This window comes from Drosophila mojavensis, unplaced genomic scaffold (genome assembly GCF_018153725.1).
Source record: "Drosophila mojavensis isolate 15081-1352.22 unplaced genomic scaffold, ASM1815372v1 contig_49, whole genome shotgun sequence".
Taxonomy (NCBI): domain Eukaryota; kingdom Metazoa; phylum Arthropoda; class Insecta; order Diptera; family Drosophilidae; genus Drosophila; species Drosophila mojavensis.
In genome coordinates, this window is record NW_025318872.1 from 2,812,453 (window position 1) to 2,835,773 (window position 23,321).

A 23,321-nucleotide genomic window follows, 5' to 3' on the forward strand; every position below is an offset into this window, starting at 1 on the left:
AAACTGTACTTGAAGAAGCTGCGAACAAGCCCTTTACGAAATGAAAGACTGTGAAAAGTGCCAAACTAATTGCATATTTATGCCCCCACAGCACACAATTTCTACATACTTCAAAAAAAGCGACAACTATATGAATGTATAGCCATCTATATCGGATATGAAGTGTATTCAAACGGAAATCGAGTCAAGTGTCTGCAATATTTGCATTCGAGCTGAACAACAAATGCGTTTGCATTTGAAGTTTTCGGTCATTCAAGAAGTGTTTATGTTTATTTATGGATATGTTTGTTTTCCACATTTCATTTTATCATGTGTCTATGGATAGAATCCGATCCAAGCGAAACAAAAACAGTTGCGGAGTGTACGTCAACAAGTGCGTTTCTCAAAACGGAATGAATATGAATAAATGAAATTTTAAGTTATTTTGAAACAATATAATTTATTGATGAAAATAGCAATGATGAAAAGATTTCTGAAACTCACTCAATATTTTAATGAAAAAGAAAAACACAAATATTTCAAAATATTTGAATGTAAATATTATGTTTATTATGAAACCATATAATTTATATCATTCAAAAAGATTTTTTTTTTCATATATTTGGAAGTTTCGAAATAATAAATAAATTAATTAAATTATATTATATTATAATTTAAAAATTTGCAAAAAATATTTATATATTATTCTATATGCCACGCTTCCAAAGAGGCGTACACATTATTTTTAAACTATCGATACAGTAGTTAGTATTTCAAGAGCGGAAGGATAACAAAAAACCAATATGCTTTTTACCTGTTAGAACCAAGTTAAAAAATAACAATTATTCAGTTTTTGAAAAAAAATTGTATTATTTTCTATATAAATTTACTCAGCAATTTCCTTCAAACAAAGTTGAAACCCAGCTCTAACAGTAAATATTCAGTAAAGCCGCCGTTTCACATTTTTAACACTTCTAGCAAAATTGATGTTCAAATCTCTTTAAGAGTTGTTTCCCAGATACAAAAGACTCTCAGTCAATATTTCAGCTACCTATCGACAATACCTAATGGCATAATTTTCAATTTTTATTATTTTACATTTACGTCTATGTGGACTATTGTCTTGTAAGATTGATTGATGCACTTGAGAATGAAACCCAAATGAGCGGAGAAGGAGGAGGAGGAGACGAAGGAGGTTGATATGTCATTGGGCCATAAGTGCATTTTGTAATTGTGACGTTGCGATGAAATGGTTATAGCCATCAAATATATTTCAATTTATTTGGATTTTCTTTTTATTTTCACTTTTTTCTCGGTTGCTTTTGAATGCGAGTTTGGCCCCTCCTTCATCCAGTTTTGATAGCTTTTAGCGGGGGCACGACGCGTGGCATTGTTTAAGATGTTGGTCGCACGCTATCAGCTCGGCTTTATGATAGGTTTATTAGTGAAACGGTAATTGGAGCCAGGAATGCTGAAAGCTGAATACCCTAGCCGATTAAAAGTTTCCTTGACATAGAGCTATGAGACTGATATGACACAAACGTAGGGGGAGCTAGACAAGTTATATCATGTAGATGTAGATATCATTATATGACAATCATATACGTAGATTTTTGGTATGATTATATGACAGCAGTCATTTAATAATGATAGATATATAAAGTTAAGATTTACTATTGAAGCTGGATGAATTAGAGTTAAAAAGGTCTATGGTAACTATATAAAGATATATACAAATATACAGTTTCGATATGATATAAAGATAAGATAGGCTCCACCAATTATAAGAGCTGGTACAAAAAAATGTATCACGTATTATTTCTATTAATTATTTCTATATTAGATATAGACTAAAATAAACAGAGGCAAACATAACTATGTTAGCTTCAGATTGTTATCCTTTATAAATATGTGGTTTTTAAGCTTATGTAATACTCATAAATGTATAAAAAATTATTCATTTGTTGTTACTTACTTAAAAAATGCAAAGAAATCTTTTGAATTTTCTCAAAAATTAATTTGATTTTATATTGTTTTTTATTTTGATTATATTTTTGAATATATTTTTGTTTTACTTAAGTATGCCTTGATCTTTAATGTTTAGGTTTAGATAGATCTGAAAACCGACTTTCTGTCTGATCTTCAACAAATTGCTTACCACTAAAACAGAGCTTAAAGATTTCTATATTTTGTTGTTACCCATAAATAATTTAGGTGCTTGAGAATGCATATGGTAAGGAGTGTAACAAGTCACTTGGTGGAAATTTCATAACTCACAAATGTTTCTGCATTTGCCACTGATCATTTGTATGGCACGCACATGTATAAATCATAATATATTATTGCAATGTTTTCACCAACGGGGAATTTCGGGCGCGATAACGGTTGAGTAAAAAACCGCCTCCCAAAAATATTTGTGCATACATATACTAACTATAACTAACAAGTTCGAACAGTTTCCCGATAGATTTTCGTTTCAATTAAAGCCGCCGTCAACATCGCGTGGTACGCAAATCCAAACTAAAATCGCTGGGAAATCGTTTTGGGAATTGAAGCGCGATGAAGACAGCCTCAGCGTGGCCTCAGTCGCAGCCGCAGTCGCGGCCGGCGCAGGCGACGCCAGCTACTGCCGGCCTGTGGCTGCGACAGAGAACTGTTAAAGCGGGGGCGTCGGGTGGGGGTGGGTGGGGTGAACGAGTTGAATTGCTGGCGGAGGCGCGCGCGCCCAAAAAGTCTGGATGATGCGTGCCTTACAACACTTCGAACGCGACACACTCAACGAGAGTGAGAGCAGAAGAGGGAGAGTGAGATAGAGTGGGCGGAGAGGAATAGCGATACTGCATGTGTGAGTGTGAATGTGATTGAGAGTGTGTTAGTGCGTATTAGAATATAAGGAGTCTAGAGGCTGTTTTACGCACTTTAAATCAGAGCACAACTCGCTTATAGCTATTACTAAAAAATACTCAAAATATACCAGCAGACTTACACACACACATACGTACATATACACACATTTACATACATATGTACATATGGTAATCAAATACACATTGTTTTTATCACAAGCGGAAATGTTGGCTCAGCATAATTGCTCGCAGCTCGTCTACAAAACAGGTGCATTCACACACACACACACACACACACACATATATATATATTCACATTCAGATTCCATACAGTTCACACTGAAATTACATGTATATACATACATACATACATATGTATATACAGTTATATATGTAAGTAGTCAAGATCAAATATTTGTTATGCTAATCGCTCTTGTTGGGTCTGTCACAATAGTTAAGGGTCTCCACATATGTAAGCCCCAAAGACCTTGCCTGAAATACTAGACTAAACAATACCAGAAAACAAATCGTAAACCACTACACAGAATTATTTATAGCTTCAAGTTATGTCATAAACATTAATTGAGCAAAATTTCAACGTATATACATATATTTCGCAAGAATGTTTCGGGGGTTACAGTTCAAAATACCATATTTTATGATTCACTTCTAAATTGATGAACATTAAAAACAAGAAACCCAAAGGAAACCTAAAATATTTATATAGAAGAACTTGACATATCAGCTTAAAGAAATCACAAATTTGAAATATAATAATATAATTAATATATATAACAACTAATTCACAAAATTGAAAATGGGAAAAAGTTTATTATTTATTTATTATTCCAATCTAAAAGAATTATGCCATAAAATGATATTATTTAGAATAATATATTGTGCATAAAATTAAAGTTGTTTTGTTGAGAATAATTCATGCAACGAAGAATCCAAAATTTGTAATTAGGAACAATCATAAATTTGATATGATAAACAAGCAAGTCATTAAAAATTAATATATTATATATTTTCTCATTGTGGGAAATGAAATTAAAAGTTGCCACCAAAAATTACCATTAAGATCAATTAAAATTTGTTGTTTTTGGAGCAATTGAATTGCGAGCTGCATTCCATTATTTATAAAATCGTTAAATTCCGGGCGAGTTCATAAATTTTTCTTAACGGCTTATTTTCGTTGCTCGAGCGCAGCCAAAAAATTAAAAAAGAATTGAGAAAGAAATCTTGTGGAACGTAACTCGATATTTTAACAGAAATTCGCCTAAGCGCGTAACGTAAATTGAATATTTTCATTAGATTTCAGCATTAATTTATAGGTTTTTTTTTTTTTTTGTTTAATTGATTTGATATATTCTTTATTGCGAGCAATTGAAAATGAACAGAAAAAAGATCTGAAATGAAATGAAGTGTGCTGCCGAGCCACTGGGACGCTCAGCCTCTGCATTGTGGGTCATTAATTGGGCTGCAAAGTCATAGATTTTAAATGGATAATCGTCTTTATTGACCCGCTTCTTTGACTTCTGCGTATTACATTAGAGGCAATTTCACGCTAGGGATAGTTGACGCACAAAGTATTGCCTATGTCGGATGACAGAGGCACAGAGATTGCGATTGATATTCTGTTTAGTGTTTACTCTGGCAACGACAGGATTCGACCTGAGGGTCTCGGACAGGACACAGTTTGTCAGGGACTAGCTCAACATTTCCCTTGATCTGCTCCTGCATACACTCGAAATTTCGCCTGCGCAGACCAATGGAGCTCCCGGTCGGACACTCACAGTTGCTGAAGTTGCTCGGGCGCCAAAAGGCCGGACAGAGTCCGCGATTGCAGTTGTAGATGTCGTCATTAAAGGTCGGCTTCTCAATGTCGGCGCAGCGACGTGGCGAATAATATCGGATTAAGGACTCCCGCATGAGCACACAGCGGAATATGGGCGTTTGGGTGCCCGGGCCACAGCTGCGATTACATTCGCCGAAACCCAACAACTTCCAAGTAAATCGCCGACGCTTTCGCTCTTTCATGCGTTGCGCATAACTGGCATCGGTGTCATTAACGAGCTTACCCGACTCATCCCAGATAGCCTGCAGCTCCTCCTCCTCGTTGACAGTAGAGGACGCTATGGGTATGGTATAATTGTATTGAATATCATTCAGTCCACTCTGCGCATCGAGCACGAAATGCTGTCAGACATGATCACATATTTAGTCCGAGATTCAATACAAGTTTTCAATTAAGATTTACCATCAGCATCACAGCCTTGGCGAGCGGACCCCTTGATGTAAGCAAAGCGTTCAGCTGATTGTATTCGTAGGCGTTATCATTAAAGCTGAATATCTTTAAGCGATCTCTCGGTATGAGAAAGACCTCCTCGGCGCTTTTCAAAGCTGCAAAATTGAAATTTAATCAAAATTCTAATTCGATTATATTTCTTTCTGCCTTATATTTCGACTTGCCTAATGAATTATTGCTTCGTATATTTTGCTTGATCGCTAGATTCATTGCTCCAACTGGCAGTTTAGTAATGAGATTGTAGCCCTTCGTTGGATTCGTTTTGTTGAAGAGGACAGAGACATGTTTGCACATTACCGAACCGCACTTCACCGGGCTATCACGCGTTGTAACGGGACGAATTAGGCCGCTGCTATGCACTGCCTGAAAGGAAGAACGAAATACAGGATAAGTCTTCGTACACGTTCAGGATATTTGCGAAAAGCTATACCAGGAAAGTAAAAAGTTGTAAATAATACAAGAGAATGAATACAGGGTATTGCATAGTCTCCCTTACTCATACATATACATTAAAGTTGGCGAATGGGAAATCCTTAGATTTTCTAATATTTCAAGAGATCTGATTGATATCAATCAAATTTCTGATCTTAAGTACTTAAATAAGATCCATCCAGATATTTCGTATCATGTCGACGAATGTGAGAACGTGTTGTTTTAATGAGGCTGCAAATATCGGTGGATGTGTTTGATCTTCTTTTAGATAAAGTCGAGTAGCCTATCTCCGCCGGCAAGCAGTGACTGGAGCCACATTGCACACCCATTGCCGGCATTGCTCTAATCTAGTGCACCTCCTAAGAGCCACTTGAATGTTTTGACACAGTTTCTCTTCTTCTTGCTCATTTTGTTTTAGTTATATTTCGAGAGAGTGGGCAGAGAACCATTAAAACAATGAAAAGGCTTTGTATCTGGGCTAATTACATGTGTATGTAAGTATTCGAAATTATCAGGCGATAATGGGGTCATGTCAACAGAAGGCCCATCGCAACATTATCTATGCATTTTTGTTTCTTTTACCAAGCCACGCTGCTGCTGCCTCTGCTGCTCTGATGCGTATAGAAAAAAAAAACTAATTAAATTATAAATTGGAAAGACCCGAAAGCCATATGAATATGGAAATCATTGGCAAACGATATTAATTAAGATTTATTACATTTGGCAGCTATTCAAGAACCTCACAGCTGCACTCGCAGTGTGTGTGTGTGTGTGGCCACCCATAAAGCAGTTTAACGGACTGTATTACAATGCAAGAGTACTTACATACATATAAGCCTACATACCTGCCTATATCTACCTTACATATTCATGTGCAACCGTATGTGCTAAGCACTTGAGCAATTTGCATGCTTTTGGAGAAAATTGGCTTTAGACAATTTAACCTGGCCATAAAGAGAAATCAAATGCATTCAACATTGAATTGTGGCTGCCCTTGCCGCATGCCCATCATTAAAAAGCCAAAATGAATGACTACAGAAATATTTCAATTATTTACAAAACATTGGCGAAGGCCTAGAGTATTGTTATTACTAACATTGGAGTTTTACTTCAGTTAGTCGAAGTGCCATGAAAGCTTGCCTTATACACAAAGCCATCTAGTGCATATTTTGAAGTTTCGCTTTTACAGATGACATCACTCGGCGGCCCATAAACTTTGTGGAATAACGAGTTGAAATGAAATTTTATCGAGTTGCCAATCCAACAGCAGATAGAACTCAATTTGCAATTGGTATAAATGTACGCAATAAAAATCCAGCCACAGGCCGGAAGAGGCAAAGTTATTATTTGCAGATGTTATAGAAAATGAGAGAGAAATCAAAGAATAAACTTATAGAATATTAAATACCCTATAAATAATTAGTTTACATATTTTACATTTTACTTTACATATCATAACTGATTAGATTATATATGTGGTAGTAAAACTAGTTCTAGAGTTACGTTACATATCATAACTGATTAGATTATATATGTAGTAGTAAAACTATTTCACTCACCCGACAAATTCCCTCCACACAGACAGCCTGTCGTCTATAGAAGTGCGTATAGTATACGGCCGGACGATTGCACGGCGTACCGTCGGTGACCGATTGATTCATACTGATGAACAAATCAGAGTTTATGGCGCGGCAGAACAACATGCACTCGTCATGCTCTTTCTCATATCCGACCCAATTATAGAAAGTCTCACGATAGGGCATGTTATTAAATTTTTCGCATTGTTCGTCACGCAATCGCTGCTTTCCTGGCTTACAGCGCTCCTCCTTGCACTGACGATATCGCTTCACTACTCCCGAGCAGCCCGTTTGGCCACTGCCGGGGTAGAAACGCCTCTCCACTGCGCTCTCCATGGTTGAGTTTTTAAAGCTGCGAATGCATTAGATATATTAGCTTTGAGCATAACAATCATAATCTTTGAACCACTTACCGCTCTAAGCATTTCCGCTGCTTGATTTGCACACAAGTGGTGGAGCATTTACTCCACTTCTCCCAGCGATCCCAGGAGTAAAACGTGCCAACTCTGTCGAATGAGCTCTGGTTGCGTTGTCGTGTCTGCTTGCTGACTTCATTCTCATCCACATAATCCGTATAATCATCATCAATATCGTCGCTGAGCTCAGATTTTATCATTATGTTCGTACTATTGTCATTGACCACTTGGGTGGCATCATTCAGACGAATCTCCAAGCATGATAGCAATAAAATACTTAAGACTCTAAAGAATTACAATTTTATGTTGAATACATATTCACTTTGACTTTATTATCTGACAGAATGACTTTTTAATCACGAAGTTCGTTTGTCGCAAGGTTAATTGCTGCCAGCGATTAAAATACAAAATGTAACTTGAAGTTTTCAACAGATTTTATTGGAAAGACAAATACTGTATGGTCATAAATTTAATGAATGAGCTTTATAGGAATTGTATTAGTAATAAAATTATTATAAATCATGCACGCATGTGCACACAAATAAATTTTATGAATGAGCTAATTCACATGCAATATTAATTGAACTCTGCTTATCTGTCGAACGTTCAGTCTAATTCATAAATAAGCCCACTGACCTTATCAACTGCATTCTCTTGTATTTGACTCTAAATTGTACTATAGAACGATCAAGTCAGATGAAGCGCATCAAACGCGTGTGCCATTACAAAAGCCTAAGGCACAACTAAGAACATTTCGAAGAAATTTTAAATACTGCGGTCAAAAAGCCAAAATATACACGAGGGTGGTATACAAAATCTATAACATAACAGAATATGTAAAGTTAATTTTATTTTTGCATTGGTTAATACAAAATAAAAATGAAACAAAAAATTTAATTCGTTTTTCATTTCTTTCTTTAGCTATCAAAATTTTAAGCTTACTCTCAAATATAAACAGATCTCAGCTGACGTACTGATCTACGCTATATATCTCTCAACCGCACTCGCTCTCTATAACATAGACTATATTAATATACAAACTCAACTATTTGGCGCGTGCTCTTATCTATACATACAAATATTTATATTATAAAAACTTGAATGGCTCAACGAAATAAAAATACTATCAGCTTTCGTCGACTTCAGCGCGCTTTAGCATGGGTTCCTTGATATTGTAATACTTGGCATATTTCTGTAAAAGAATTAATTATATATAATCATGTATTTAAAGATTGCTTTCACATATTCAACAGTGTTTTTGTACCTCGCAGAGTTCAAGATCTAAGCGACATATGGCCTGAAAAGGTTCACTTGCAATGGATTCTTTTGAATTGTTCAATTTGATTTGGGGCAATCCATCTGCTCCGTTCTCCATCCATATCAGATTCTCTTTGATCAAAAACGATATAATCAATGAATTTTGAACGGTGTCCATAAAGTTTTGGGGATTACAGATCAGTTTAAAATATGGTATTGGTTGGTTATTGCCGGCTCGGTAAATATTTTTAATCTGTTTCATCACATGATTCACAGCTGCCGAGCCTTCGCCCCTGCGTTCGAGCTTGTCGGCTTGCTTCGGACGTTTCTCTACGGCCTAAGGCATAAAATGATTAATATAGATTGATAGATTGTATTATAAACTTACATTTATTGTGGTTTTACGTGCTGCTCGCTGCTTGGGAACATGCTGTTTGAGCTCTACATTAATAAAAGGCAACATCGAGGCATTTGTGAAGCTGGGCACTCCATACCGGCAAGCAAGGCTGCACAGGGCATTCCAATCCTCTGCATTGTCTTTGAAAACAACATTGTTCTTCATACAGTAGGTATACAATTCAGGAAGTTCTCATCTCAAATTGTGTTGTGGAGCCCTGCATTCAACATTTGATATTGGTGCAGGGCTCTAAATTATACTTACAATGGCCGTACAATACATTCGATCTGTGATATTCGTATTATACTGTATTGCCTTTCCAACAACTTCGTGGTTTCGTCTTAAGAGTTCAGAGTCCAGCAAAATCTCTGTTGAGTTTGTTTTGCGCTCCTCATATCCTTTCACTACATCGTTCGCTTTACCTAATATATCAAAAATGGCCGACATGGACTCTCCGAAAGAACGGGACTCAATTTTTTGTTCTATAAAAAAGGGCGCCATTATTAAGGCAATGGTAAACTTGCCGCAAAACTTACCAATCTGTATATTTTTTTCAATTAAATCTTGAAGTTGGATTATACGCCCACTTTCCTCAACTTCTTCATCCTGTTGACTTGTTTGCATATTGTCAGTACAATCCATTATTTATTTAAATATGGTTTACTAATTTAAGAACAAATTGCTACACTAGATAGCGACGTTTATCGGCATCTAATAAGCGATAAGTGCTCGATTATTGTACTAAGCAGTAATATATATCGATAACTGTATGTTTTTGGGCTTAGAATTGAATTGATTGAGATTGTAAATTATTATAAAAGAGTTTATACTTCCAATATGTCGACTTTAGCGGATGCCCCCAAAAGTGAAATATTTAAACTAACGTATGTACTATCAAATGAGTCGCATTTAATTAGTTGATATACTATTTTATATTACTTTCTAAGCTTATTTCCCTGAGGGGGTGGACGATTGCCTTGTCCTGCATTTCCACCTCGCATACCTCCATTGCCAAGCCCTCCACCGCTAGGCCCACTGCGAACACCAAAGTTGTTTCGATTTCCACTCCGTGGTGCACGTTGGTTTTGATTCTGCGATGAGTTGCCGCCGCGATTTTTGTTCATTTCAGCACGATTTCTTGATTTGGCTTGTGCATCTTCTTTTACCATGTCGATCACTTCGTCTGGAATACGTAAATACTTTATTGTGCTACCACGTATGTAGCATTCTGGCATGCGCCAAAATCTGTCGCCATCCTAAAGTGATATACAATTTATTGAACATGTGAGAAGTTTACTCATTATATGCATTATATGCTCCTTACCTTTGAAGTACAAATTACATCACGCAGGTTAATATTCATCCAAGAATCGCAACTAACTAAATGACCATTGTAGGTTTCTCCATTTTTCAGCTCCACCAGCTGTTAAAATTATTTTTTAAGTGAGTATAAACAAATCCAATTAGTACAGGCCGAGTTAAATGCCGGTATACAACTTACCATAGGATGACTTTGAGCTGTTTTTAAAAGTGATAGCGGCAGCTTTAATTAAAAACATTCATTATAATTATAATATGTTATTAACAACGGAGAAAAATAATATTGCTTACCATTTTTACTTTATATTTTTACAAAAAAAAAAAAGTAATGAGTACTTTAGAGATGAAACTTTTGGGTTCCGGATATTAATCGTTAATGTTAAAGGGAATCAATATTGGTATGCTTCTTTTGAGCTAGATCACGAATCAATGCAACTCTGAAATGGCAACATAAATATTTCTTTATTGACTAAATTTGTTAATGTAACAAGTATACAATAATAACAGCTATAAAAAATATATAAACATGGCATCGAAAAGAAAACAAAATTTTGATTTATCTGATAGTGATATATTTAAAAAGAAACACACTTTAGACTCAGATGAAGAGGACTCCGACGACTACGAAAGGTTTGCAAAGATTTACTAAATTTAAAAGCAACAAGAAATATTTATTTTAATAATATTCTTAATTCAGAGACAATCTCAATGATAGTGATATAGAAGGTGGTGAGGAGGGTGTAGGTAAAGTAGAAGATGATGTCAAAATAACACCATTTAACATGCGTGAGGAACTGGAGGAGGGACATTTTGATAAGGAAGGCCACTATCACTGGAACAAAGAAGCTCAAATTAAGGATAACTGGTTGGATAACATCGACTGGGTTAAGGTATTAAGATCTCTATATAAATCACAATCAATAACTAATAAATTATTTCATAATTTATATAATAGGTAGAGAAAGATAAAAACTACTTTGATCCAAACAACGAAGAAAACTCGGCTGATAGCAGTTTACCTCCTAAACCATTTAACCAATCAATGGCGCTTACCAAAATGCTTGAGTTTATGAAGCCAGGGGAAACTGTGCAAATGGCTTTGCAGAGATTGGGTCGTAAGCGACCTAAATTATCCACCCTCGAAAAGCTGCGTCAAAAAAAAGCGGGAATTGTGAACACAGAAACGCAGCAAATTGCAAAGTTAACCGAATTGGCAAACGAAATATTGACTAATACAGGAAACATGGATATATATCAGGAGACATACGAAAAGATAAAGCAAAAACTAGAGGATTTGCCAAGTACAAGCAAGCCCGTGGGCGATTCTTTCGATATGTATGCCGATGATTTCGAAGAAAAGGAGTCCAAACTCTTAAAGGGCTCACAAAAAGAGGCAAAGGAACCAAGTACAAATGAACTAAAATGGGAGTTTAAATGGAAGCAGACTGATGAAGAAATTCAGGGCCCATACAGTACAGAGAAAATGTTTAATTGGTCTCAAGGAGACTATTTTAAGACTGGAGTATATGTACGCAAAGTTGGGGAGAATTCAAATTTTTACTCGAGTAATAGGATAGATTTCGATTTGTATTTGTAAACAGGAATCATTTGTTAATGCTTAACACTAAGTAACTTCTTTGTTCTTCTATTCGAAATAAAGAAACATTTAAGGTTTATCGAGATCTTTGAGCTTAAAACATTATTACAGAGATATTTTATTGCTTTAATGTAAAATATCAAATTTATATATTTAACATCTTTAAGTACATGTTTCCTTTAAATTAATGTTAATTTCGATATATTGCGGCTTGATTAATAGATGGTGGTAAATATAAAAATAAATAACAAAATTTACTTCAATGGTGAATTGCATAGGAAGTTACTTTCTTATCTCTACTAATTTTTTGTTTTGTTTTTTGTACGTTATGTTGAAAATCTTTAAGAAAAGCCTGTCAATAGATTGTGGTGGCATATCGATAACACTTTATCTGATAGTTCGGTTTTCAACATCTCTGTTACTAATAGCAACACATTGTTGTTTACAAATTTATTGACATAAGAAAATTAGAATACTTTTGTAGTTGTGTTCGTAATCCTCACAAATTCCGGCTTAGCAAAATTTATCGGCCAGCACCCACTGGTCACATAAAAAATTGCAAAAGCTCGAGTTACCATTCACGACGGTCCATAAATTGCGCGAAATGTTCAAAAACACGTTTCAATCCGGATTTCTGTCAATACTTTACAGCATTGGTTCCAAGCCGCTCCAGCTATGGGACAAGAAAGTTCGAAATGGCCACATCAAACGAATAACTGACAATGATATTCAGAGCCTAGTTCTTGAAATAGTTGGAACTAACGTTAGCACAACATTTATCACTTGCCCAGCTGACCCAAAGAAGACGCTGGGCATTAAGTTGCCTTTCCTGGTGATGATAATCAAGAACATGAAGAAATACTTCACCTTCGAAGTCCAGGTAAGTCATATATGCATACGTATACGTAAGGAAGCCTCATTGCAATTGCATATCTGAACAGGTTCTAGACGATAAAAATGTGCGACGTCGCTTTCGCGCCAGCAATTATCAATCGACCACACGGGTGAAGCCGTTTATATGTACAATGCCAATGCGTTTGGATGAGGGTTGGAATCAAATACAATTTAATTTGTCCGATTTTACACGTCGCGCCTATGGCACCAACTATGTTGAAACACTACGGGTTCAGATCCATGCAAATTGTCGAATACGTCGAGTATACTTTTCGGATCGACTCTACTCGGAAGATGAACTCCCTCCAGAATTCAAATTGTTTTTGCCCATACAAAAACCAGTTCAAAAGTCAAACGCCATATGCAGTTAACCAGCTTCGATGTAGATTGAATTCCAAAATATATGCACATATATACATATGTCGCCAGCTATAATGACAAACCAAAACAAATTTATAATAATCACTTGGCAACAACAAATTTTCTTGCAAGCCGGCATACGCGTTTATTAAAACACTTATCTATGTCAATTATGCGCTTACTACAAAAATTTTAAATAAAAATTCACTATTTATGTTAACACTTTGCATTTGCACCATTCTAGCTCTCTTTTTTTGTTAGTATCTCAGCGCCCATATCTGTGATCAGAATCGTATGCTCGAATTGTGCGCTCCGTGAATTGTCTAAGGTGATTGCTGTCCATCCGTCCTCCAAGATCCCGATTTCGCCACCGCCTAGAGACAGTATTGGTTCAATGGTAAAAGTCATGCCTGCTTGCATTTTACCCGGTACATCATTGTCTAAAATTGAAATGGAAAAGAATTAATCACTATAACAGATATGTAACAAAATAATACAGAAATTATCCATCTAGAACAATTTACATATTTCAACATAACAAATTTGACCCTTTAAGGGTCCTTTATACTCGAAGAATCATAAAGTCAGTGTGATAGACAGGGATAGTAGCCGTTCCTTGGTTTGAGTCCCTCTCACTTGCTCTCCCAAACGTACATATTTATGTACGAGGTACGAATGTATGTATATATGTATGCATGTATACAATAAAGCACATTGTTCGCTCTCCCTATCAACAAGCAACAGAAGTGAGAGTCGTGAAGCGAATGTGATAGACAGAGATAGTCGCCACTATTTAGCTTTATTGGTTGTGCCACTCTTAAAAGTACATTTATTTGTATGTAAAGCATGAGGAGCATATCTGTATTGACATCTCTTCTCTTATTTGGATATAAATAAAGCTCTTACCATAGTGATAAATTTCGGGTGGTCCATGGAAGTAACTGCCGATGCCATGGCCAATAAATGCGGATACCGATTCCAGCTGATGTTCCTCGCAATATCTTTGTATGTATTTGCCGATTTCTTTGAAGGGCACTCCCGGTCCACAGAGTTCGATGCACTTGTTTAGGCACTCACGCGTACAGTTCACCAAGAACCGGCCACGTTCATCAACATCGCCAATGAGAAACGTCTCGGAACAATCGCCATGGTATCCATTCTTGTATACAGTAACATCGATATTAATGATGTCGCCGTCAAGCAGGGGTCGGTCATCCGGTATGCCATGGCAGGCCACATTGTTAACGGAAGTGCATAAGGACTTTGGAAAGCCGGCGTATCGCAGAGGGGACGGATAGGCATTTAAAGAGAGTATTCGTTCGTGCGCATAACTATCTATTTCATCCGTAGTCACGCCAACTTTTGCCATTTTGCCACATTCCTGAAGAATTTGAGCGGCCAATTTGCCGCTTGCTCTCATGTGATTGATCTGCTCATCATTTTTTATTTCAGGACTTCCAATTGTGTTGCCTGGCGGCTGTGGTGTATAGTAATAGGGAGGCTTCTGAATGTGTTTGGGAACGCTACGCTCATTGGAAACTCTTCCAGCGGTCGTTATCATATCCCACTTGCCCTTATCTCTGTAATACAGAGAGATGCGTTTGTAGAATTGGCATATTTTCCATTTTTTATCAGTTAATTAATTTCATTATATAAGAATAATACGATGACTGGATGAGCAGCTAGATCCTCTGTGGTTCCATAAAAAATTTGTTTATCTTCGTTTTTTGACATTGTCCCTTGTAGGATATAATACAATATTAATTAGTTGAACATATTTTTAAGTGAACCACTCAAACTTTTAACTCAATAATTGGTTCAAATCTGTCGACCGTTTATTAATAATCTTTTACTGTAAGCATAAGAGAAAAATGTACTATTACAAACATTATGTCTTAAATAGATCATACCGATTGCCAAGTTGGAAGAAATTTCTCCGTACATGTTGACCATAAATATGCCAGCTACTTTTTGATGCTCGAAGCAGCATTTCTTTAATTATTATTATTTATTTAACAACAATTAAAATAAACAATAGTTCGAACAGCTGGGCACGCACAGCGATTTGCAGAAAATTAGCCGATAGTACTATCGAATTCGATATTCTTATCGATAGTAGTCAACAAATTTGTAAACAGATTGGCCAATTTATGTTATTAGAAATAAATTGATATATCATGAGTTGTAACTATGCTGAAGGTCTTTCAGCTTACGAAAATAAAGGAATCCTCGGTGCACCGGAAGTAAGCAACACATTTTAATTAAATGGTACATAGAAAAATTGTGACTGTATTTGATTTTAGAACTTCGACACTGAAGAAGTTGTGAACCAAAAATGCAAACAGTTGGCTAACTTAATTAAGGATTCGAAACATGTGGTGTTTCATACAGGTGCAGGTCTCAGCACCTCAGCTGGTATTCCCGATTTTAGGTAATATATTATGAATTTTAATGAATTACTAAGATAACTTAAAAAATAATAGGGGACCCAAAGGAGTCTGGACACTGGAAGAAAAAGGAGAGAAGCCTACTTTCAATATATCTTTTGACGAGGCTAAGCCAACAAAATCTCACATGGCGTTAAAAGCGTTAATTGAGCATGGATATGTACAATATATTGTGTCACAAAATATCGATGGCTTACATTTGAAGTCTGGACTAGATCGCAAGTACCTGGCGGAGCTGCACGGAAATATTTTCATTGAGCAATGTCAAAAATGTCGACGACAGTTTATAAGCCAGACGACGGTAGCAACTGTGGGGCAAAAGCTATTGGGACGTCCGTGCAGATCCGCTGAAGTAGGCCAAAGTCGTAGCTGCAGAGGAGGTATTATGCAGGATAACGTCTTGGATTGGGAACATGATCTACCAGAACGGGACTTAGATATGGCATTCATGCATTCCACGTACGTTTATTTTAAATTAGCATCGCAGAGTACGCAATTTAAAATTCATGTATTCTTTAATTAGTCTAGCTGATGTTAACATTACCCTTGGCACAACTCTGCAAATTGTCCCAAGTGGAAACTTACCTCTTAAAAATCTAAAACATGGTGGAAAGCTTGTCATTTGCAACCTGCAGCCCACAAAGCATGTAAGTCAACTTATACAAGATATATTTCATCTACTGACTTTTTTATTACAGGACAAGAAAGCATTTTTAAACATTTCAAGTTATATTGACAATATATTAGAAAAAGTTTGCAAACGTTTGGGCGTCGAGATTCCCGAGTACTCCGAGGATTGTGATCCAACAAAGAATGACAAAATTTCGGAATGGACGCTGCCGCAAGAATATGTGAAAGAGTTGGATAAACAATTCAAAGAGTATCAGAAAACATTTGCAAAAAGTAATAAAAACACACTGATAAATAAGAAACTTATCAAAAAGCGCAAACGGAGCGAATAAACAGCATTCAAATATGTAGTTACTAAGCTAAGTACAGTATAAATCAAATACATAATTAACCATACTGCCAATAACTTAAATTACTCATATCTAAAACTGTTTCAAAACAGGACGATTCTGCAAGGATTGCAGCTCGCTAAGCATCGTAGCCACATTAAATCGCAAACGTTGAAACATTGACAAAGGCAGCTCTAAAGTACGATGCTCGCCATTATTTAATTTAAAATGTAATACAATTGTGGGCTTATCCAGCTGGGCCATTCTACAATTAAAGAAAACATTAACTTTAATACATATATTTATTAGAAACAAATTGTTTGAGTTGAATTTGTATTCCAAATTATGTGCGCTTTCTCTGCGATTGTTTGCTAATCGATATTTAATCGACTAGTTTATTCACATAACGGCAACAAGTTCTCAAGTAAATAAATTCAGGAATAGAATGCACAATAAACCTGACATATTGCGACGACTTCACTTACGTTGAGCCCAAGGAAATATTTATCCGCCATTGCATGTCCAACATTTTTGGTCTTTCCATTTTGGTTTCAGCAAAATTTCTACTAAGCGTCGTACGGTGGTTAATCAGCACCTTAGTCAAATCGTCAGCGCAAGCATCTGTGAAGCTAAAAGCGCCTAAGCTGAATTATAAAGTTTTTATAATGGTTAGCTTACCACAAATCGTCAATTAAGCACTGCCGCAGTTCTTGCTCCTTGATCACACCTTTTGGATAGCGTAAATAGATTTGCATTATCAACAACACCATCGTAAACAGTTCACAAAAGTTCTTAGGCACTTCGTGGCCTGCATTTTTAAGTTTATTTATTGCAAGTTCCAAAACGTCAGGTGATGATTTTTTTGTTTCGATATAGTGTACCGAAACTTGTATTAAGACGCGTAATGTTGATTTACTTAATTGTGGAATATATATGGTGTATGGCTTGACGCTTTTCAAAACATGAAAGCGAAAGTTTAAGGACATTTTGTTAGTTGCAATTTTATAAATACAGATGTAGCCTCGTTTGTCGTTCCAATTGCACTAGCTCAATATAGCGATGCGCGACACCAAAGTTAGTGAACAAAATCATCGTATGCTTTGGTGATGACCGATAATTTCTAATAAGAATTCACGAGTTATATGCCTTAATTATGTGAAAACAAACAAATTAATTTAAGCTTTATAGATTTTTAATAATTAAAATTTTTTAATTTCTTGATTTACATCACTATTTGATATTTGGATGAGGGCAAATATTAAAACCTTTAAAACTACTTTATATCGCTATGCGGGTAGTTTTCAAAAAATTGTTGATATCGGTGAGCAGTAAATTCAAAAGAAAATTATTTTCATTCCGAGCCGTTAGCGTATGTGATTAGATACAAGATAATTATTGTTAGATAACGGCAACATTTTTACAATGCAGTATAAACGATGTTAGCATAGTACCGAAATTGACCAGAAACGCTGATAGGACTGGTGGATTTATTATTTTTAAATTAAATTATAATTAGTAAACATTTTGATTTTGGTTGTAGGAATATAGACGAGCTACAAGATAAGATACAATAGGAGCTTACATACATGCATATGTACACAATTGTACATACATTATTAAGCAAAATTACGGTTGTTGAATGATTTTTGATTGCAGATGGAAATCATAATGATAAGATTTTGTACATTACTTGTATACTTTAATAATTTGCATTGAGTTGGTATATGCATAAATTAATTGTGTCACACATTTGAATTTCTTATGTTCTCTCGTTCTAAATTAATGCAACACAAACAAAATGCTCCCGTTCGATATACAATATCATTTTAAAGTTATTTTTTCTTGTTTTTTGTTTTTGTTATGCGATAAAGAACTATTATTAACGCGGGCCGCTTCTTCCAAACTGTTCTTCCTTTCCTATCGACCTCCTCCTCATCCATTCATCTGAAGCGACGGCACCGCCACACACACGCACGCATGGAATTATTAGATGATACTGACGCTGCTTATGCTGGCAGTTGCAGCTTCTTGCCTTTGAGCACTTTGGTAATATACAGATAGAAGAAATCGCAGTAGAGAATAGTTTGGACGACGCCCGCAAAGATCGCAATCAGATCATAATGCGACTCCACCATGTAGCGATAGACCCAATTAAGCAGATATAGAGCACGGTACGAGCCGAGGGCAAACAGATAATGGCTGGTAATCGATTCAGCTTCTCCAGTCTTGCTCACCAGGAACAGCTGCGGCAATATAGCGACCGATTCCAAATAGATCGAGAATGTCCAGAGCACCTCCATCACGGTAAAATCATGATTTATTACCAATGAGAGTAGAGCGCATGGTATAAGCAAAAATTCAATGCGGAACGAATCATGATTGTGATCGTAGGTGGCTTTAAACTTCACATACATCAAGTAAACCGTGGCGCCCGATGTGGCTAGGAAGAGCACCTTCATCACCGAATTGTAGAGGCTGACGTATGTGGTGAAGAGGTCCAGATAACGTGTCAGATAGACGACGGCGAATAGTATTTGCGATTTTCCAGAAATACCGGCACATGATCTTGTTTTCCATATTTTAAGCAAAAGAATTATAATAGCAAATACATGCGACAAGTCTCCAGCAAATCGAAAAATATTCATTCTGAGTGATTCGTAAGTTCTTTTTTTCGATTTTAGTGTGAAATGTTTTTTCTCCTCGTGGTTGCTTGATCGTATCTGTTGCCCTCCTAAATTGAACAAAATGATATTAAATTACGTTATAATGCAATTGCAAATATAATAAATTACTTTACCAAACTGAATTATTTGTTTAATTTTCACTTGTTTTGCCAACGAGCTAAAACTTTTTGGTGTTGTGCCGCCTATATGTACGTAGAATGTCGGCACAAAAGAGAGAAACAAAGAGAGCCAAAGTGACGTGGCCACATACATATATGAGCGACTGAGACGTTTGAACACAACAAATTTGTTCTCAGAAGAACACAAAAACAGGGCTGCAGCAAATAGTCGAGTAAGGCTGATTTGATAAAAATGTGTACATTTCGCACTAAAACGATAACAATCGATGCGTCGATAAGCTGCTTGTTTGCGATTTGGACGCATTAGTTTAACAATTTATTTTCACATTATCCTGCATTTAAAAAAAAGCTGATAAAGTTAAACTTTCGCCAATTATCATTTAGAGTAACGGCCCTAAAATGGTAAGATACTAGAGAAAAGCGAAGAATTTTGCCGCTAATTTACATTTTATATATGTATATACTTATACGTTTATGCCGACTTTGCCGGCCATGCTTGTTTTTTTGTTTTTAATGGAAATGTTTCTTTTTTTTTTTTTTTTTTAGACTATTGGCAAGAATAATAAAATGATTCAGCACCTGAACTATCGGGTGCGGATTGTTCTGCAGGATTCAAGAACTTTTATTGGAACATTTAAGGCATTCGATAAGCATATGAATCTTATATTGGGCGATTGCGAAGAGTTCCGTAAAATCCGCTCAAAAAATTCCAAAGTTCCGGAGCGTGAGGAGAAACGTGTACTTGGATTTGTACTGCTGCGTGGCGAAAATATAGTTTCCCTTACAGTCGAGGGACCTCCACCACCCGAGGAAGGTCTTCCTCGTGTGCCCATTCCAGGCGCTGCTCCAGGTCCAGGCATTGGTCGTGTCGCTGGTCGTGGTGTACCTATGAACATTTCGTCCGTGCCGGCTGGCCTGCAAGGCCCCGTTAGGGGTGTAGGCGGTCCTGCCCAGCAGCATATGGCCCCCATGGGCCGTGGAGTACCTCGAGCTCCTATGATGGGTGCTCCACCACCGGGCATGATACCTGGGGGTATTCCTGCTATGCCGGGCAGCCTTGGGCGGGGTGCACCACCACCCATGCGAGGACCACCACCAATGATGCGCGGCGCACCACCACCGGGACGAGGTGGATATTAATTAAACAGCCCATTCGCTTATCTTCATAGTAAATAAAATAAAATTAAACTTCAGTCATCAATTGGCTTAAGAGTTCTAGATGGGTGGGTCAAGGAGGATATCAGTGAATAAATCATCGTATGTCTGAGCTAAATTAATTCCTTATCTGCTATGCAGTATTTCGAGAGAGAAGCTATATCTCATATGCCTAGGATATTACACATTCGAATATTACAGACATTGATTTGATTTCATTTATTGATATTCATGGAAATTTAGTTTTACATCATTTCGAACTTGATGAAAAAGAGCTTACATGTTGTAAATATATAGTTAATATGTATATATGTGAAACATTGCTTATACTTAAAGTGTTTTCCATCATCTTCAATACTTACAGATGTATTTGGTATTTTCGTTATTCTTTTGTTTTTTATTTAGTTTCATACAATACAATATTATAATTTTCTTTAGAAATTGAAGTTATGCTATCCTTGTAGATAGTATATAATATAGCAAATAAATATTATGCCCAAATGGTAGACAAATCCCACACCTTGATCAACCGATCCTGGCCAACTGTGAGTAGACGCTTCCGATCCTCATCCAGATCCATATGTACAATGGAATGCTTGGCGTCGTGAAAGGCTGCCAGAGAGGGTCGTTCCACTGTCTGCAGCTGCTTGAAGCAGGGATCACAGCAGCGCACATCGAATTCAAAGCCCATTATTGGAATATTAATACGGTTCGATGAACAGTTATCGCAAACAGCTTTGCCACAGTGACGACAATGATGCTGTCGTATGCCTAAAATTACATTCCAATTATATTGTAATTTAGTGATTAATCATTCCATGTGCAAGCTGTGTCACTTGCCCAATTGTTTCTGATCCATCATAGAGCGGAAATTCCAAAAGAATGGCCTCGAGCACAGCTGGCAATTATTGGACTCTACCCAGCCCGGCACCTCCTTGCGCATCGCATTCATTTCCCAAAACACGACCACCGAGTCCTCGCCACACGATATCAATTGCTGAGTGTGATTCGCGTACGCTAGCGCCGACACTTTGTTGCTGAACGGAAAAGAATATGCAATAATTAGGACAAGGGTTTCTTATGTGTATGATTAGGCTGTTAATGAGCCTACATTAACATATTTATAGTTTAGTATTACCTATGGCCCTGCAGTTCGTAGATTGTGCCGCGCTTACCGCCAACGTCCCAAACAATAACAGATTGATCGCAGGCGCCACTAAACAAAAGCTGAGGTCCTTCAACCCATCGTAAGCAGCGAATACCAGCTGTAAAAGGATATTTGATTAGTCTGTTAAATAATACATGTATAGCTGATGAATAAGGCATATATACACAAGATTTTCAGAGTTCCTAAGAACTATATATATATATATATAGGATGAAGTCCGAAAATCTGATCAAAACTAACCTTGAAGATAAAAGGATACAAAAATTTAAAAGAAAATAAATAAGGAAGAAAACAATTTTAAATAAAGAGCTTGACAACTTTTTAAGCTACCCTCGTATATATAATTGTGCATATATAAATATACAAATAAGACTCCATTTACCAGTATGTCCTTTGAATGTGGTGATAAGCTGCACGCCCTGCGCCTCGCAGCGCAGCATTGTGATCTGACCCGCATGATCTCCAATGAAGGCGTACTTGGCCAACGCATCGAACCTAGATTAAAATGAAAGAGTGATAAAACGCTCTCGCACATTCAGCAGAGATTACAGATTAACTCACTGGAGTGCTGTGCAGGGCGTCTCGAACGTGTATCCGCCCACCCGTTTCGCTGTTTCCGTGCAATGGTATGCGAACTGTTTATCTTTGCCAGCGGAGAGTATCCAGTTGTGGGTCTTCGAGAATACGACGGCTACGACGCGACCCTGATGCGACAAGTAGTCGCGCATGAACGATAAGCGATTGCAGTCCTCGGACAGTGTGTATTGGGTGACGGTGCCGTTGTCCTGACCAATGTAAAGTTGGCGCTGCTCCGGCACGTATTCGATGGCCGTGCAGCCCGATGGCATATATTGGCAAATGCTGGGCCAGTACTGTCCAGAGTCACGCTTAAGCCACACACGAACAGTTCTATTCAAATATAAATTTAAGGGAAATTATATTCTAAGGCGTTAAGGAATTTTCGTATAAGGGAAATTTTGTTTGTTTATTTACGCACTTGTCGTCAGATACGCTAATGACCCCATTTTCGCCCGGTATTAAAATAGCTGCATTTACATCGTCACCGCTGCCCTCTAATTTGCTAAGCAACTCCGGCTTTTTTGTCGACAAAAAGCGATCGTTGTTGCTGCGTTGCGCTGGTTTTATCTCGGCTGCCATTCTTCTACTAAGAGAGAGCGAGAGTTAGGATCTATAACAAATGCAGCTAGTGCGTGTGTGTCTGTGTATGGCCGTGTGAATTGGTTAAATTAACACCGAAAAGCCTTCAATATTATCTGCTATTATAATTTGCTTAAACGAATAAATGAATGAATCACAAATAAACTGATTTTATCCAAAAATTACGATCAGTGTGACCCTCACCAGCAAAATTGTTATTCTATAATCAATCAAAGTGGGTACACTTT

General features: G+C 36.9%; 12 protein-coding genes across 15 annotated transcripts in view; 4 read left to right on the forward strand and 8 right to left on the reverse strand.

Moving 5' to 3' along the window:
• Positions 1–4,975, reverse strand: part of LOC6577976 (thrombospondin type-1 domain-containing protein 4) — a 26,059-nt gene extending 21,084 nt beyond the window's left edge. Inside the window, exon 1 of one of the 2 annotated variants that reach the window (XM_032728674.2) lies at positions 4,907–4,975. The gene's annotated coding sequence lies outside the window, so the exon portion shown is untranslated. Of the gene's footprint in view, positions 1–2,256; positions 2,510–4,906 lie in introns of those variants that run through there. The other variant, XM_002003871.4, reaches the window with a different exon arrangement.
• Positions 4,317–8,284, reverse strand: LOC26527490 (A disintegrin and metalloproteinase with thrombospondin motifs 18). Its single transcript, XM_044009294.1, has 6 exons — positions 8,195–8,284; positions 7,556–7,843; positions 7,125–7,494; positions 5,298–5,496; positions 5,086–5,228; positions 4,317–5,024 (listed from the first exon to the last, which is right to left on the reverse strand). The coding sequence occupies exons 1-6, from the start codon at positions 8,206–8,208 to the stop codon at positions 4,467–4,469; spliced, it is 1,572 nt and encodes a 523-aa protein (XP_043865229.1). The 5' UTR covers positions 8,209–8,284; the 3' UTR covers positions 4,317–4,466.
• On the reverse strand, positions 7,975–9,946 carry LOC6577977 (non-structural maintenance of chromosome element 4). 2 transcript variants are annotated; one of them, XM_002003872.4, is made up of 5 exons: positions 9,749–9,946; positions 9,477–9,694; positions 9,204–9,371; positions 8,823–9,152; positions 7,975–8,750 (listed from the first exon to the last, which is right to left on the reverse strand). In XM_002003872.4, the coding sequence occupies exons 1-5, from the start codon at positions 9,852–9,854 to the stop codon at positions 8,685–8,687; spliced, it is 888 nt and encodes a 295-aa protein (XP_002003908.2). In that variant the 5' UTR covers positions 9,855–9,946; the 3' UTR covers positions 7,975–8,684. The 2 variants fall into 2 exon arrangements, with proteins under 2 accessions (XP_002003908.2, XP_015021417.1); XM_015165931.3 differs by lacking the exon at positions 9,749–9,946 and having other exon boundaries at positions 9,204–9,352; positions 9,477–9,568.
• A 155-nt stretch (positions 9,947–10,101) lies between these two features.
• On the reverse strand, positions 10,102–10,917 carry LOC6577978 (U6 snRNA-associated Sm-like protein LSm4). The gene is made up of 4 exons (XM_015165932.3): positions 10,824–10,917; positions 10,714–10,755; positions 10,537–10,635; positions 10,102–10,468 (listed from the first exon to the last, which is right to left on the reverse strand). The coding sequence occupies exons 1-4, from the start codon at positions 10,824–10,826 to the stop codon at positions 10,148–10,150; spliced, it is 465 nt and encodes a 154-aa protein (XP_015021418.1). The 5' UTR covers positions 10,827–10,917; the 3' UTR covers positions 10,102–10,147.
• Positions 10,918–10,951: 34 nt separating this feature from the next.
• On the forward strand, positions 10,952–12,208 carry LOC6577979 (CD2 antigen cytoplasmic tail-binding protein 2 homolog). Its single transcript, XM_002003874.4, has 3 exons — positions 10,952–11,162; positions 11,230–11,422; positions 11,488–12,208. The coding sequence occupies exons 1-3, from the start codon at positions 11,059–11,061 to the stop codon at positions 12,127–12,129; spliced, it is 939 nt and encodes a 312-aa protein (XP_002003910.1). The 5' UTR covers positions 10,952–11,058; the 3' UTR covers positions 12,130–12,208.
• Positions 12,209–12,527: 319 nt separating this feature from the next.
• LOC6577980 (cilia- and flagella-associated protein 20) lies at positions 12,528–13,603 on the forward strand. The gene is made up of 2 exons (XM_002003875.4): positions 12,528–13,009; positions 13,071–13,603. The coding sequence occupies exons 1-2, from the start codon at positions 12,734–12,736 to the stop codon at positions 13,392–13,394; spliced, it is 600 nt and encodes a 199-aa protein (XP_002003911.1). The 5' UTR covers positions 12,528–12,733; the 3' UTR covers positions 13,395–13,603.
• Positions 13,504–15,463, reverse strand: LOC6577981 (methionine aminopeptidase 1D, mitochondrial). The gene is made up of 3 exons (XM_002003876.4): positions 15,294–15,463; positions 14,290–14,963; positions 13,504–13,823 (listed from the first exon to the last, which is right to left on the reverse strand). Exons 1-3 carry the CDS (start codon positions 15,371–15,373, stop codon positions 13,624–13,626), a joined length of 954 nt encoding a protein of 317 aa, XP_002003912.2. The 5' UTR covers positions 15,374–15,463; the 3' UTR covers positions 13,504–13,623.
• Positions 15,464–15,480: 17 nt separating this feature from the next.
• On the forward strand, positions 15,481–16,866 carry LOC6577982 (NAD-dependent protein deacetylase Sirt6). Its single transcript, XM_002003877.4, has 5 exons — positions 15,481–15,626; positions 15,687–15,814; positions 15,867–16,289; positions 16,354–16,477; positions 16,529–16,866. The coding sequence occupies exons 1-5, from the start codon at positions 15,561–15,563 to the stop codon at positions 16,790–16,792; spliced, it is 1,005 nt and encodes a 334-aa protein (XP_002003913.1). The 5' UTR covers positions 15,481–15,560; the 3' UTR covers positions 16,793–16,866.
• Positions 16,491–17,850, reverse strand: LOC6577983 (COMM domain-containing protein 5). Its single transcript, XM_002003878.4, has 3 exons — positions 17,468–17,850; positions 17,275–17,418; positions 16,491–17,054 (listed from the first exon to the last, which is right to left on the reverse strand). The coding sequence occupies exons 1-3, from the start codon at positions 17,773–17,775 to the stop codon at positions 16,883–16,885; spliced, it is 624 nt and encodes a 207-aa protein (XP_002003914.1). The 5' UTR covers positions 17,776–17,850; the 3' UTR covers positions 16,491–16,882.
• Positions 17,851–18,234: 384 nt separating this feature from the next.
• On the reverse strand, positions 18,235–19,697 carry LOC6577984 (ER lumen protein-retaining receptor). Of its 2 annotated transcripts, none has more exons than XM_015165934.3 (2): positions 19,587–19,697; positions 18,235–19,520 (listed from the first exon to the last, which is right to left on the reverse strand). In XM_015165934.3, the coding sequence occupies exon 2, from the start codon at positions 19,432–19,434 to the stop codon at positions 18,796–18,798; it is 639 nt and encodes a 212-aa protein (XP_015021420.2). In that variant the 5' UTR covers positions 19,435–19,520; positions 19,587–19,697; the 3' UTR covers positions 18,235–18,795. The 2 variants fall into 2 exon arrangements, with proteins under 2 accessions (XP_015021420.2, XP_043865230.1); XM_044009295.1 differs by having other exon boundaries at positions 19,582–19,689.
• A 138-nt stretch (positions 19,698–19,835) lies between these two features.
• Positions 19,836–20,793, forward strand: LOC6577985 (small nuclear ribonucleoprotein-associated protein B). Its single transcript, XM_002003880.4, has 2 exons — positions 19,836–19,994; positions 20,139–20,793. Exons 1-2 carry the CDS (start codon positions 19,992–19,994, stop codon positions 20,730–20,732), a joined length of 597 nt encoding a protein of 198 aa, XP_002003916.1. The 5' UTR covers positions 19,836–19,991; the 3' UTR covers positions 20,733–20,793.
• Positions 20,794–20,951: 158 nt separating this feature from the next.
• Positions 20,952–23,280, reverse strand: LOC6577986 (WD repeat and FYVE domain-containing protein 2). The gene is made up of 6 exons (XM_002003881.4): positions 22,913–23,280; positions 22,477–22,824; positions 22,298–22,410; positions 21,886–22,012; positions 21,588–21,784; positions 20,952–21,518 (listed from the first exon to the last, which is right to left on the reverse strand). The coding sequence occupies exons 1-6, from the start codon at positions 23,071–23,073 to the stop codon at positions 21,238–21,240; spliced, it is 1,227 nt and encodes a 408-aa protein (XP_002003917.1). The 5' UTR covers positions 23,074–23,280; the 3' UTR covers positions 20,952–21,237.
• Positions 23,281–23,321: the final 41 nt, after the last annotated feature.

What these genes read in the sequence shown, in the direction of transcription:
- LOC6577986 (XM_002003881.4), bottom strand. Translation starts at nt 23,073, where the DNA reads ATGGCAGCCGAGATAAAACCAGCGCAACGCAGCAACAACGATCGCTTT. An exon ending in ACGCCCTGCACAGCACTCCA is followed by an intron (nt 22,411 to 22,476) that starts GTGAGTTAATCT and finishes ATTTTAATCTAG; the next exon opens with GTTCGATGCGTTGGCCAAGT. An exon ending in TACGAACTGCAGGGCCATAG is followed by an intron (nt 21,785 to 21,885) that starts GTAATACTAAAC and finishes TTTTCCGTTCAG; the next exon opens with CAACAAAGTGTCGGCGCTAG.
- LOC6577982 (XM_002003877.4), top strand. Translation starts at nt 15,561, where the DNA reads ATGAGTTGTAACTATGCTGAAGGTCTTTCAGCTTACGAAAATAAAGGA. An exon ending in GCTGGTATTCCCGATTTTAG is followed by an intron (nt 15,815 to 15,866) that starts GTAATATATTAT and finishes AAAAAATAATAG; the next exon opens with GGGACCCAAAGGAGTCTGGA. An exon ending in ATGGCATTCATGCATTCCAC is followed by an intron (nt 16,290 to 16,353) that starts GTACGTTTATTT and finishes TTCTTTAATTAG; the next exon opens with TCTAGCTGATGTTAACATTA.
- LOC6577977 (XM_002003872.4), bottom strand. Translation starts at nt 9,854, where the DNA reads ATGGATTGTACTGACAATATGCAAACAAGTCAACAGGATGAAGAAGTT. An exon ending in TGAAAAAAATATACAGATTG is followed by an intron (nt 9,695 to 9,748) that starts GTAAGTTTTGCG and finishes CCTTTTTTATAG; the next exon opens with AACAAAAAATTGAGTCCCGT. An exon ending in CACGTAAAACCACAATAAAT is followed by an intron (nt 9,153 to 9,203) that starts GTAAGTTTATAA and finishes TTTATGCCTTAG; the next exon opens with GCCGTAGAGAAACGTCCGAA.
- LOC6577983 (XM_002003878.4), bottom strand. Translation starts at nt 17,775, where the DNA reads ATGTCCTTAAACTTTCGCTTTCATGTTTTGAAAAGCGTCAAGCCATAC. An exon ending in TGCTTAATTGACGATTTGTG is followed by an intron (nt 17,419 to 17,467) that starts GTAAGCTAACCA and finishes AGGCGCTTTTAG; the next exon opens with CTTCACAGATGCTTGCGCTG. An exon ending in AATATTTCCTTGGGCTCAAC is followed by an intron (nt 17,055 to 17,274) that starts GTAAGTGAAGTC and finishes CTTTAATTGTAG; the next exon opens with AATGGCCCAGCTGGATAAGC.
- LOC6577980 (XM_002003875.4), top strand. Translation starts at nt 12,734, where the DNA reads ATGTTCAAAAACACGTTTCAATCCGGATTTCTGTCAATACTTTACAGC. An exon ending in ACTTCACCTTCGAAGTCCAG is followed by an intron (nt 13,010 to 13,070) that starts GTAAGTCATATA and finishes ATATCTGAACAG; the next exon opens with GTTCTAGACGATAAAAATGT.
- LOC26527490 (XM_044009294.1), bottom strand. An exon ending in CAGCGGAAATGCTTAGAGCG is followed by an intron (nt 7,495 to 7,555) that starts GTAAGTGGTTCA and finishes ATGCATTCGCAG; the next exon opens with CTTTAAAAACTCAACCATGG. An exon ending in GTGTGGAGGGAATTTGTCGG is followed by an intron (nt 5,497 to 7,124) that starts GTGAGTGAAATA and finishes TCTTCCTTTCAG; the next exon opens with GCAGTGCATAGCAGCGGCCT.
- LOC6577984 (XM_015165934.3), bottom strand. Translation starts at nt 19,434, where the DNA reads ATGAATATTTTTCGATTTGCTGGAGACTTGTCGCATGTATTTGCTATT.
- LOC6577979 (XM_002003874.4), top strand. Translation starts at nt 11,059, where the DNA reads ATGGCATCGAAAAGAAAACAAAATTTTGATTTATCTGATAGTGATATA. An exon ending in GACTCCGACGACTACGAAAG is followed by an intron (nt 11,163 to 11,229) that starts GTTTGCAAAGAT and finishes TTCTTAATTCAG; the next exon opens with AGACAATCTCAATGATAGTG. An exon ending in ATAACATCGACTGGGTTAAG is followed by an intron (nt 11,423 to 11,487) that starts GTATTAAGATCT and finishes TTTATATAATAG; the next exon opens with GTAGAGAAAGATAAAAACTA.
- LOC6577978 (XM_015165932.3), bottom strand. An exon ending in CAGCTCAAAGTCATCCTATG is followed by an intron (nt 10,636 to 10,713) that starts GTAAGTTGTATA and finishes TAATTTTAACAG; the next exon opens with CTGGTGGAGCTGAAAAATGG. An exon ending in ATGTAATTTGTACTTCAAAG is followed by an intron (nt 10,469 to 10,536) that starts GTAAGGAGCATA and finishes ATATCACTTTAG; the next exon opens with GATGGCGACAGATTTTGGCG.
- LOC6577981 (XM_002003876.4), bottom strand. Translation starts at nt 15,373, where the DNA reads ATGCTGCTTCGAGCATCAAAAAGTAGCTGGCATATTTATGGTCAACAT. An exon ending in TTCTTCCAACTTGGCAATCG is followed by an intron (nt 14,964 to 15,293) that starts GTATGATCTATT and finishes TCTGTATTACAG; the next exon opens with AGATAAGGGCAAGTGGGATA. An exon ending in ACCCGAAATTTATCACTATG is followed by an intron (nt 13,824 to 14,289) that starts GTAAGAGCTTTA and finishes TTTCAATTTTAG; the next exon opens with ACAATGATGTACCGGGTAAA.